This window comes from Rutilus rutilus (genome assembly GCF_951802725.1).
Source record: "Rutilus rutilus genome assembly, chromosome: 5".
Classification (NCBI taxonomy): Eukaryota; Metazoa; Chordata; class Actinopteri; order Cypriniformes; family Leuciscidae; genus Rutilus; species Rutilus rutilus.
The window spans coordinates 31,404,995-31,418,289 of record NC_140213.1 but is presented as its reverse complement, the minus strand read 5'-3'; the positions used below and the strand labels follow the sequence as shown (position 1 = coordinate 31,418,289).

Here is a 13,295-nt window from a genome sequence, read left to right as displayed (position 1 = left end):
CATTTGAAGTGGATCAGAAAAGTTCATCAAAGTTGTCGTAAAACAAGAACAGGTATTATTCAAAATTCATGTATAACTTTGATGAAAGGTTTTGATCCACTTCAAATGTTGCCTACTGTATATTATATATATATACACACACAATGATTGGTGGTCTAATTCAGTGACTGACATATATATATATATATATGTGTGTGTGTGTGTGTGTGTGTGTGTGTGTTTCAAATCCTATATTGGCCCTGCTGCATCACATCACAAGCCAGAGCATCTTTCACTGAAATTATTGGAATATTTGTAGTTTCAAGAACCATTTGAATCTGAATGAAAATGCACACCCTCTCTGACAGTAGGTGGCGCTAATGCAATATCATAAATGCAGCAGTTACCCTGGTAAATAAAGCAAGCTGGCTTCTTTCTGTTTCTGAAGCATTTAAATGTTTCAAGTAGCCAGTCATTTTATCAGTCACATTACACCCAGTTATGCATTTTAGATTTGAACTTTTACTAAGCACTATTACAGGTTATAAGATGTTAAAACATGTTTACATAAAAACACATATAATACAATGTATTTTGAGAATGGGTACGTTTTTTAGTTTTTTTGCTGTTATTCGTTTTCATTTAAAAAGGTCTTAAAGGGATAGTTCACCCAAAAATGAAAATTCTATCATCGTTTACTCACCCTCAGGTTGTTCCAAACCTGTATGAGTTTCTTTGTTCTGCTGAACACAAAGGAAGATATTTGGAAGAATGTTTGTAACCAAACAGATCTCGGTCCCCACTGACTACCATAGTATAGATTTTTTCCTACTATGGAAGTCAATGGGGACCGAGATCTGTTTGACTACAAACATTCTTCCAAATATCTTCCTTTGTGTTCAGCATAACAAAGAAACTCATACAGGTTTGGAACAACCTGAGGGTGAGTAAATGACAGAATTTTCATTTTTGGGTGAACTATCCCTTTAAAATGTCTTAAAATGGATAGTTCACCTAAAAATTTAAATTGTAATTTACTCACCTTCAAGTTGTTCCAAACCTGTATGAGATACTTTCTTCTGCTGAACACAAAATACGACATTTTGACGAATGTCAGTAACCAAACAGTTGTTGGGCACCAATGACTTTCATAGTACTTTTTCCATACTGTGGAAGTCATTGGTGCCCATCAACCGTTTAGTTACTGACATTCGTCAAAATGTCGTCTTTTGTGTTTAGCAGAAGAAAAAACTCATACAGGTTTGAAACAATTTGAGTGTGAGTAAATGACAGAATTAAAACATTTTTGTGAACTATCCCTTTAAATTAGATTCTGCTTTTGCATGTTACAACACACTTAAATGAGCATTTATTGGCAAAGAAATTCAGAATTGTCTTTAGATTCTGTAAAAATTTAAGACAGACATCTGTGGTTACACTCAAGGTCGGTAATAGTCAGATTAGTGCTTGAAAGATATGGATTTCCCAATGATTGATTCTTACATTATTATTTAACCACCATAATTCTGAACATAAGGTTACATTTGGCCCTTGGATACATGTTGCCATACATTTTAAGTTCTATTTTATAGAAGTAATACTCTGCTAACTTCTTTCAGTCACTGAATTAGACCACCAATCATTATTGTATTATTGTACAGGATAGGCCCACTCTATAATATGATGTTTTTTGATTATCAACAAAAGAAAGAACTAACCAAAACACAGATTTAAAGATTTTATGATAGGCATATACAAAATACAGTTTCAAATTCTGCAATCAGCGGAAAATTGCTGACACAGTGATTGTTCACTTCCATTAAGCAACATCTTTCCCACAACAGTCTCGTGTTTGTTTCCTTCCAATATCCCTTTCGTTTCCACCACGCCTTCCAAAGTCTACAATGTTTCGGTTACGTCACAAGATCCCACTGAGTTTTGTAACGAGTATCAGGCGGCTTGTAGCTGTGACCCCTGCGCTACTGGTGGGGCAGCAAGGGTGGCGACATCTTTTCTGAGGTTCAAGGATGCGAAAAGTGTGTCCAGGATTCCCAAGACCTGTAAAAACTCCTGCTGAAGTTCTGCTTCCCGACCCAACAGCTCTAAAAGACGTTGCAGCAACCTCTCGACTACAGGTGACTGGGGAATAACCTGCTGATACAGATCTACACACACACACAATTTCTTATGAAGAAAAACATTGAAAAACAGTTATATTTCACAACCAGCAGTTCACTTCTTCATTCTCACTTGCTTACGTGCACATGATATGATGTGAAACTCACCAAGCACAATATCCCCGACCGTGAGCAGAGGGCGAGAGAAGCGTGGGTCAGTGATGTACCTGAAAAACAATAGCCAAAAACATCCATTAACCTAATTTATGAATCATTTCTGTCATATTAAGTCATTATCACTAAATACATGTATCGTGGCATTAAATGTCATAAAATGTGGTCTAGACTCTTGTGGCTTGTCCACGCTTCAGTTTCTGACCTCCTGTTCTGGGTCACTTTTGTGTTGTGACCCAAAGTCACCACACCCTGAAAACCTGCCAAAGAATTTCCCAGTGCTTTAACCATTCTAAGAAGTCAAGTTTTTGTCTCAAGAATGTAAATGCATTTCACAGAATATTAAAAGTGCTGAAACTCTTAAGTGTAAACTGTCTAAAGGTGAATCCCACACAGCCTTTCAATAACATGCATATACACACAATATACTTTTTCTTAAATTAAAATTATATACATATCTGTACTCTTTCTACTATCAAATGTACTGCATCAAATTTCTAAATTAAGATTGTGTTATGACATTTTCATGACAATTGAGCACTTTTCCAGTAAATTCTCATAACTGAAATGTGAAAAAATGTGTTATTTAATATGTAAATAAATATACATCATGGCAGTAATTATTAGGGGAGGGAATCTTTTGGAACCTCACGATTCGATTTAAAAAAAAAAAAGAAAAAAAAAAGGATTCTCGATTTTGAATCAAATTTTGATTTGATGTGCATAGATTTGATTGTAGTTTACTGTTTTGTGTTACTTTTCTTTTTTGACTGCGGTAGACAGTTTAATAGGTCTAGAAGAAAAAAATCCTACTGAATTAAATTTGAACCTTGAAATTTTAGTTGTTCTTCCCATTTTAGTCAACCCAATATTATAAAACAAATGCCCAAATGATAAAAAAGTGATTCAGTCAAAAGCAGTGAGTGTTTTTTTTAAATTAACATTAAAGAAACGGATGTTAAGTTTATGAGGCTGCTGTCCCTTTAAGAACGGATGCACGGATATAGTTACACATCAGATTTTCTCCCATTTGTTTTCGTTCACATAACAGACTGTTTCAATTAGTGCTGCACGATTAATCGTATCGCAATCGCGATGTCAAGCCTACGCAATTATATGACGCAAAATGCTGCGATTTTATATTAAATAAACAAATTACCGCTGTTAACGCAATTAACGCAGCATCTGTTAATTTTTGGCATCCTTTGGCTAGTGTTATGATCCCGCTCTTGTTCATGCAAATGCTTTTAAACCATTCATGCGCGATAAAACAAAAAAAGAACGCGCTGTCAGTGAATGTCCTCCTGACACACACACACACACGACCCACAGATAGACGCGCGCCAGTATCGTACAGACAGCGCGCCAGTATCAAGTTCTCTTTCGCTGTAGAACGAAACACACACGTATGCCAAAATGAACGCGCTGCCTGTGAATGTCCTGACTGTGACAGTGACACACAGAAAGACTCGCGCTAATATCGTGCGTGCGCACAAAACAGCATGCCAGAATACAGGTCTCTTTCGAGCTTGAACGAACAATAACACACACAATTATGCCAAAATGTATTTTTGTCAAGTATCTTCATAGAATGAGGCGCGTGTGAGATCCTCTGACAGCAGCGGCTGGTCTTAAAGGGACAGTACACAGTAGCCACTAATTATATCTGTCGCTAAAGTTAATCAAAGAACAAAGGGAACAGAGAAAAACAAAATAAAGAAGTGTGAAGTCCGCACACTGAAAATTACTGCTCCAAAAGAGTTTATTTTAGCAACGTTTCGACCCTCAGGTCTTCATCAGGCTCAATGTAAATGTAGTAATGAAGACAACTTTAAATAGACACAGGTGATCACCTTAATCAGGAACACCCAAGAAATCATGTGACAAATACAAGTCATGTGACAAATACAAGTCATGTGACAAATCCAAGTCATGTGACAAATACAAGTTAAAAAATAAAAATAAAATAAAATAATAAAAAATAAAAATAAAATTAAAAACACTATAAAAATGGCTTAATATCAAAATCCTCATTCAACCCTAAAGGTGACAAAGTATTTAAGGTATAAATCCAAAATCCATTTTTTTATTAATAATAATAATAATAATAATAATAATAAAAAAATGGATTTTGGATTTATACCTTAAATACTTTGTCACCTTTAGGGTTGAATGAGGATTTTGATATTAAGCCATTTTTATAGTGTTTTTATTTTTATTTATTTTTATTTATTTTTTTACTTGGATTTGTCACATGAGCTGTATTTGTCACATGACATACATGACTTGTATTTGTCACATGACTTGTATTTGTCACATGATTTCTTGGGTGTTCCTGATTAAGGGAATCACCTGTGTCTATTTAAAGTTGTCTTCATTACTACATTTACATTGAGCCTGATGAAGACCTGAGGGTCGAAACGTTGCTAAAATAAACTCTTTTGGAGCAGTAATTTTCAGTGTGCGGACTTCACACTTCTTTACTTTGTCTATATTATTTAGTTTTCCTGCACCTGCGCCCAATCTGGGTGTTTGGGATGTGCACACCATTTTTGTATTTTTTTATTCTAACAGAGAAAAACACTCACTGCTCTTGACTAAAGAAGTTTTTTCTTTAAGCAGATTATCACTAATCTGTGTGTGCATTTATTTTCCTTGAGAACCAAGCAAGTTGACTCATGAAACCATTTGTTTATTATATCGCAATCGCAATATTGACCTCTATTATCGCAATATGACATTTTCCCCAAATTGTGCAGCCCTAGTTTCAATTGAATACTGCAGAGTTCACACAATGTGCATTTTGACATAATTGTGTGTGTAGCTGTGAAAGAGAACTGAATTTGAGATCACATGCATGTGAGAGGCGGCATCTGTCTGTTTGTCCATCAGTACGAGCACCGCATTGAGTCCTTGTTCGTGGATTATTGTGATTTATCTCAATAACTTTAAGTAGTACTGCAAAAAATTTAGATCTAAATTTAAATTTAAAATTTAATTTTTTTTATTTATTTATTTGTGAATCAATGCAAATCCGTAGAAGATAGAATCGCAATTCATAATGAGTAATTATTATATCTAACAATAAAAAAAGCTATATAACTAATTATATTCAGTGAGAATGAGAATAAAATTTAAATCATGAACATATCTATCATGAACATATCTATCATGAACATATCACAATGCAAAAAAAAAAAAAATCATGTACCAAAATATGCTCTTTTTGTCTTCATGCTAACTATATATACTGTTTTTAATATTTTAAAGTGAAATATAACCCATTCACCCATGAACAATTGTACGCTTTCATACATTAATGAATTTCAACAAGTCCCCTGATGAGGCTGTCCTACATGAGTACATAATATTTTTTCATTTTGAACAGTTCATAAACCATCCCCTTTTCAACTGTACATGCGCCATCATAACACGTTTTATTTGAGAGTGTGAAGTCATAATACTGTGCGTAACTCACTTTAGAAGGAAGTCGAGTATCCTGGCTAAGCTCGCTTCATCTCGTCCTGCGAGAGCGTTTTTCAGAGTTCCTCTGCGGTTGAGCTCCATCATAACGACCACCGCCACCTCTGGTTTACTGCTGCGTTTCCATGCCTGTGTAAACGTGCACAAACATATACTGGCGTCTTCATCTGAACAGTCATATCAAACATGAAATGTCTTATATCCACACGTGTGTGCGTTTACCTGCAGAGCTGAGTCCAGGGCTTTGGACACCTCAAAGCTTTTTAACAGTTTGTCATGTTTCTGTAGATGCTGCTTTGCTACTTTATTGACCAAGAAATCATTCTAAAAGAGAGAGACATGAAGACAGTAAGACAACTGAAGCAAAAAAGTTCACTTTATACATGCCTTAGTAAACGGCACTTAAAGTAAATCCTTATTTTATGAATTATATTATGATATGAATATTTCAGCTGTTGCATAGCAATATTACAGACCAGTTTTAGCTTAAATGTTAACAAATCAGAAATTTTATTGAATTAAAATTAATTGAATCATTTGAGAAAATTAAGTGAATTAATAAAATATCACCTGTTTGGGTCCAAAGTTCTTTCCCTTGACATTGACCCGGTACGCCGGTCCCCGTCGCCTTCGATCAGTTAACGTCTCTTTTTCTTCTTTCTGTTTCCTGTGCCTGACGCTCAACACGCCATTGGTCATCCCAACGGCAACTGTGTTATCATCAGGCTAGAGGAGAACCACAATGAGCAACACCTTAAATCAAGTGCAAGTGAAAAATCACTATTATACGTTTATATTTATAGATTTCTTCCTGTGCAATGAACTAAACGTACCGCAACAGCCAGACTGAGGATGGATGCCGCACAGTCGAAATTATGCACAACCTTATAGGAGGAGTTATACACTTTGACATGCCTAACATGGAAAGCAAACAGAAGAAATATAAACCACTTTTTCACCACAGGATCATAAAAACTGCTCAAATAAGTACATTATAGCATTTCTTTACTATGGCTCACACATGCAAACATACCTGTCCAGTGATCCTGTGAGCAGTTTGTTGCCTGTAGAACTCAGACATGCACACGTAACTGTTTTGTGATGATTCTTAAGAGAAACGAGCTGCTGTCCGCCTTTCAACAAGTCCCAGATTTTCACGTAGCGCCCTCCTGTAATGCATTCACAAAATTATTTCAACATGACCCTGATATTTTAGCATAAAACAAATAGACAAAGTTGAAATCTTGACTGGAAGAGCCACATTTAAAACTGTTGTAAAATAGCACATCAGTTAAATACTACATTAATGCACCAAGTCTATATATCTGCATTATGATCTATGAGAATAAATGGTTGCAAGGGGTTCTAAGCATTAGTAACGACTAATGAGTGTTGTCTACCTGTGGACACCAGCAGGGCATCTGATGGGTACAACAGCACACACTCCACAGGGTGGCCATGTTGCATGGTCATCACACTGCTCCCTGTCCGCACGTCAAACACTTTTACTGTGTGATCATACGAACCTGCAACAGAGGCAACCATAATTCAGGGCAAACATTAACTACTGTACAAACTATAACCTTTATGAGCATATTTAAAGGGACAGTTCACCTCAAAAATAAAAATGTTGTCATTAATTACTCACCCTAATGTCGTCCCAAACCCGTAAGAATTTCGTTCATCTTCGGAATACAAATGAAGATATTTTTGATGAAATCTGAGAGCTTTTCTGACCCTCTATTGACAGCTACGCAAGTTTGAATTTAGTCTTTTATTCACATTTAAACATTCATCAACTCAAACATCAATTGTAGTAAAAAGATCCTCAGCTTGACGTGCGAGAACCAATGAGGTTTGAGCAGGTTCGGCTGAGCTTCTGTTTACCACAACTGATGTTCGAGTTGATGAATGTTTATTTGTGAATAAAAGACTAAATTCAATCTGTACATCATATAAAGCGATCATGTATCTTCAGAAAATTTGGACTAAACCGCTCAAATCATATAGTTTTACGATTATTTATGAACTTTTTGAAGCGTCAAAGTGATAGTTGCGTAGCTGTCAATGGAGGGACAGAAAGCTCTCAGATTTCATCAAAAATATCTCCATTTGTAGTAATTAATTAAAGAATTTTTGGATGAACTAACCCTTTACCAATATCATATACACACTACTGTTGTTGGGGCTCAGTACAATTTTTGTATATTTTAATGAAAGAAGTCTCTTATGTTCACCAAGGCTAGGCAGCATTTATTTGATTAAAAAATATATAAAAAAACAGTAAAACTGTAATATTGTTTAATATTACTACAAAAAAAAAAAAATAATGCTTTCTATTTTAATATATTTTAAAATATAATTTATTCCTGTGGTAACAAAATTCAGCATCATTACTCCAGTCTTCAGTGATCATTCTAATATGCTGATTTTTGCTGCTCAATATTCTTTAATGAATAAGTTCAAAAGAACCGGATTTTATTTTAAATAATTTTTTTGTAACATCAATTTTTTTTACTGACACTTTTGATCAATTTATCCTTGCATCCCTGGTGAATAACTTTTTTTTTTATTTCTTAAAAATCTAAAAATGATGTCCCCATCCCCCCGCCATTGGTCAAACAAACAGATTCCGTTCTTTTTATTATTAAAAAAATGACACGTGTGCAGTTTTAACCTCACTGACTTGTTGGCACTAAGAAACTTTCTATTTGCTGTATATTTATGCGCATATTCATTTTATTTCTGTCAATATCAAAACGTATGGATCTGGCTAAGCCAGATTTAGATGGAAGGGGATGTGATCATGCCTAAGATGTGAATTAAAAATAATAACCTGTGACAAACAGATCTGGGTTGAGTTTGCTGGGGGCGGCAGCTCTGATATAGTCTGTATGTTCAGTGAACGAGCTGAGCTCAACAGAACTGGCAACATCCCACACACGACACGACAGATCATCAGACCCCGACACCACACGAAACCCATCAGACAGGAAAGTGGTTGCGTGTACCGCCCTGCACACAAGAGAGAGAGCAGGAAAGACAGACTTAAGACGAGAGAACTGCTGACACAGCTGCATTACTGGGTTTAAAGAAATTAATTGAGTTATTATATTATTCAATAGTCATTATATCATGCCAGGTCATACTTGGAGTGCCCTGTGAACTGTCTGAGAGCCCCTAGGCTTTTGATGTCGAACAGTCGGATGATTCCATCTTCACTTCCTGCCACTAACAGATTCCCGTCACCTCTGAAGCTCCCTCCATACGCTGTATCCCGAAAACGTGTGAAGCTCCGTGTGGGCTCTTGAGAGTGAGGTCCATATATGTGAATCTGATGCAGAACATTATAAAATCAGTATACTGCATATATCAGTGAGAGCAGCATTATGCTACCAACAATACTGTGATGGGTTCAATTCCCAGGGAACACACAAGAAAAGCTCACAAAAACAGGTCACGGTTTGTTTGTTTTTTGATTGCGACATTATTTTATGGCAATTAAGAACAAATGATCCACACTGTAATGCACATGAAATATATTAATATATTTATATACTTATATTTATATATTTCATATTCGATATATTCGAAAGTTTTGGATCAGTACGATTTTTTATGTTTTTAAATGAAGTGTCTTCTGCTCACCAAGGCTGCATTTATTTGATTAAACAGTAATATTTTTTTAAATAATAAGACAATTTAAAATAACTTTTCTATTTTAATATATTTTAAAATGTAATTTATTCCTGTAATAATAGCTGAATTTTCAGCATCATTTCTCCAGTCTTCAGTGTCACATGATCCTTCAGAAATCATTCTAATATGTGGATTTAATGCTTAAAAAACATTCATTATTATTATCAATGTTTAAAACAGTTGTACACAAAAAAAAAAATTCTGGATTTTTTGATGAATAGAAAGTTCAAAAGAACAGCATTTATCTGAAATAGAAAGCTTTTGTAACATAGTCAGTCACAGGCGATCCACACTCAAATCTACCAGTAAAATGCACAGATGAAGAAGAGACTTGAGAATAATATAAATTCTATAATAATATCTCACGTAGCATTACATTTACCTCAGGCATTTAGTGTCGACAGCAGGTTAGTTCGCTAGAGAAATGAACTCTAGAGAGAAGCGTTTCATATATGCACTATATGAGCCTATTCATTATATTTACTTAACCTGTTAGTAATGTTTTGATTATTTAATGTATGTTTAAATAAATCTGTCATGAAAAATTATGACAGCCACTGTGTAAATGATTATATTTAAAAAATGAATTGGAGTAGAAACTTTACTTTATAATTAGATTTAGAAGTTAACGCAAAACCTGCCTGAATTTACATGTTTTTTTTTCTGTTTTTTTTCTTTTTCTTATTTGAGCATTGATTATTATATCTAAAAATAAACAGCAACGGAATTTAATAATTTGGGCTCTGTTGTTAATTGTAATCTTTAATATTATATATAATGTGTAATTAAGGGCTCCAGTTTACAGCATTAGCCAAGATTTTTTTTTATCCTTAAGAAAATTTATTCGAATTGAATTTATTTAAACACAGACACATTTGTAATAAAAAAAACAATCCAATAAGTCACTTTGTATATTAGAATAAATAAATAAATACATGAATATGTAAATATGAGAGTAGTGGGAATATGTAATGAAGAAAAATAGCAATAAATGGACTCACTCTGGTGGAGGCTGTGACGGCATAGTTGTGAGGTGGGACAGGAGAGAATTCAATCTTTGTTACAGCACCAAACTCTTTAATCTGCAAAGCAGGCTGAAAGAAAAAACACAGACTGTCATCAAGCTGCTGAGATACACCATTAGATATATAAAGAATAAGCACAAAAAAGTTGGCAGACTTTGTAATTTTTCCAGTAGAGCGTGTCCTCTGTTACTTTCTCTCCAAGTTTTGGATAGGTCTGAATTCTGGTGGGTTTAAACGAAGCCATCTCAGATATGACAGCAGGTTCACTCTGGGGGCCTGCAATATCACAACATTCATACGGACATCACAATGAATACCAGCACGTTGCAAGTATTTTGTATTGCAAACTTGGACTGCAGCTTTATTTCGTTTGCAAATATACAAATGTAAATGTTGAATAATACATCTGTATTATATATCATTCTCGGTTTAAATAAGGAGTCCCTATTTAAATCTATTTCTACAACTAATAACTACTTCTATCAACCACACACTTCTATGATAACAGGAGCTTAACTCTTGTAGGTTTATTCGATAAACAGCATCGTTTAATCTAAATATTATACTGTGTTTCTTACCTTATTGTGGCCTCCAAAAAAAAAAAAAGAAACAGATTCTTGCTGGCTTTTCTGTACGTTACAGACTGCAAAACATGCGCAAAATCACGTTGATTCTACATCCACATGGAGACCGCCATTTTAAGACGTCACACTTCCGGTGTTGAACAAACTTTATTGAGGTACATGATCCTCGATCGAGAGCGTAGTGATTTGTCTTCTCCGTGAATATAAAATGTACACGCAACAGCCAGACACAAACAGTGCAAAACACAAATTCATTGATCTAATACGTTTTCTTTGATTTCTTATCAATGTCATTTTACAAACACAACTTGATTTCCTGAAGGATGTATAGCGGCTATGATCTGGAGCCTGGAATATGATTAAATCATTTTCCAATATCAGCCCAAACATTTTATTTAAGAAGGGCCTACACAATGAATACAGTTTTTTCAGATGCTTTGGTATATTTCACAGATCGCATTTTAAACCCTTTAATTTATATTTGAATAGACGATGTCAAATGTTGCAACTGGCCCCATAATAGGGGACGGTTGCAACAGTCCACAGGGACAGTTGCAACATTCATTAAAATTTAATAAAGAATTACATGGATTTTTAAGAATTTAAAAAAGAATAATTATTCTTTAACATCATTTTACAGTTTCTTTATTTTATTTGTGCACAGAGTTAAACTAAGTTAAACTTAACTTCACTAAGTTAAATTGGCTGTAAAAAGACAAAGATTAGCAATATATATATATATATTAAAATAATTATTAAAAAACTACAAAACTTTTTTTAAATTAAATTCAAGACACTGAAATGTAATAATCCTTCTGTGAACTTGAACACAGGTTTGGTTATAATTGTGAGGGCTAAATGTTTTCACTTATATAGTGAAATATGGCAACCGACTAGTGAGGACGTTTTACTGGCCCTCACTAGTCAAAAAAGCTTATAAATCAGAACTTTTTAAAACTTTTCAAACATATAGCAAAAAATCTAGTGGTGTCCAATCCTGCTCCTGGACGGCCACTGTCCTGACTTTAGCTTAAAACCCCAATTAAAAACACCTGATCCAGCTAATAAAGGCCATACTATTGAAAGGTACGGTGACCGAGAGAGTTCATCGCGCTGCAACTGAAGAAAACACATGTAAATAGAACAACACCTGCAAATTAAGAAAATTTTCATCAGTTTCACAACACACGTGTGCTCCAAATACTCACAACACAACCAAATACAGAAACTGGCACAAACCACAACTGAAATGTTTCCAGGTGACCCCAATAAGTGACGAACCTGGCTAGGATGTGACAAACTTTAGATTTAACATTTAGATTTAGATTTAGATTTAACATTTAGATTTAACATTTAATATTTAGATTTAACATTTAGATTTAGATTTAACATTTAGATTTAACATTTAGATGTAACATTTAGGTGTAACATTTAATATTTAGATTTAACTATTTAAAATATCTCTAGGTTGACAAATATTGTTGTAAATGTAAAAGTGACTGTTTAAAAAACTGGTATACATTTTTGACGTTGTTTGAAGCTAAATGTGACAAAATGTTGCTGTTATTTTCAGCGTGAGCCGCTTTACAAACGGCGCCCCATATAAACCAGCACTATAGAGCTGGTAAGTCCCGCCCCCTTCGCTAACCCCATTTTCTGGTCCCGTTTGAATTGTGCCATGAATGTGAACATATGTTGTCTGTGAATTTTTTATATAATCTTTCGTGTGAAGAATGCTACAATTTAGCGGGTAGAAGTTTGATACGGTTAGACTTTGTGTGAGAGCACTTTGTGGACTACAACTCTTCGCTGCTTTCGAGGCGTTTGAAACGTCACCACCATTCGCACACGGACACTAGCTCACGGATCCCGCTAAACATGACTGTGTCTTTGGTGCACTTCACCGCCTTCTTTCAGGGAGAGGACAAAATCGTTGAGGTTGGCGAAAACCACGGGTAAGTCAACTTTATGGGGTGACGTCACATAGGCGTCATGTAGTCTTTCTCGTTATGTCTTTTCCACAACTGCTAGCCGAAGAATCATACCATATACTGTCAAACTCGTAACATGAAAGATTGTATAAAAAATTCCATATGTTTTTATATAATCTTATAAGTAAGACAGTATATGGTATGATTCTTCGATTTTCCAACCTCAACGATTTTGTCCTCTCCCTGAAAGAAGGCGGTGAAGTGCACCAAAGACACAGTCATGTTTAGCGGGATCCGTGAGCT

At 34.9% G+C, this 13,295-nt stretch overlaps 1 protein-coding gene across 1 annotated transcript; it reads right to left on the bottom strand.

Moving 5' to 3' along the window:
- Nucleotides 1-1,704: 1,704 nt before the first annotated feature.
- Nucleotides 1,705-11,239, bottom strand: utp15 (UTP15 small subunit processome component). Its single transcript, XM_084409048.1, has 13 exons — nucleotides 11,056-11,239; nucleotides 10,632-10,753; nucleotides 10,454-10,546; nucleotides 8,903-9,087; nucleotides 8,590-8,768; nucleotides 7,154-7,279; nucleotides 6,787-6,922; nucleotides 6,587-6,668; nucleotides 6,324-6,479; nucleotides 5,976-6,077; nucleotides 5,749-5,882; nucleotides 2,265-2,323; nucleotides 1,705-2,144 (listed from the first exon to the last, which is right to left on the bottom strand). Exons 2-13 carry the CDS (start codon nucleotides 10,719-10,721, stop codon nucleotides 1,930-1,932), a joined length of 1,557 nt encoding a protein of 518 aa, XP_084265174.1. The 5' UTR covers nucleotides 10,722-10,753; nucleotides 11,056-11,239; the 3' UTR covers nucleotides 1,705-1,929.
- Nucleotides 11,240-13,295: the final 2,056 nt, after the last annotated feature.

Coding starts and splice junctions, on each gene's coding strand:
- utp15 (XM_084409048.1), bottom strand. CDS start 10,721: ATGGCTTCGTTTAAACCCACCAGAATTCAGACCTATCCAAAACTTGGA. Junction 9,088..10,453: donor CCGTCACAGCCTCCACCAGA/GTGAGTCCATTT, acceptor GTTCTGCATCAG/ATTCACATATATGGACCTCA. Junction 6,078..6,323: donor AGAACTTTGGACCCAAACAG/GTGATATTTTAT, acceptor TCTCTCTTTTAG/AATGATTTCTTGGTCAATAA.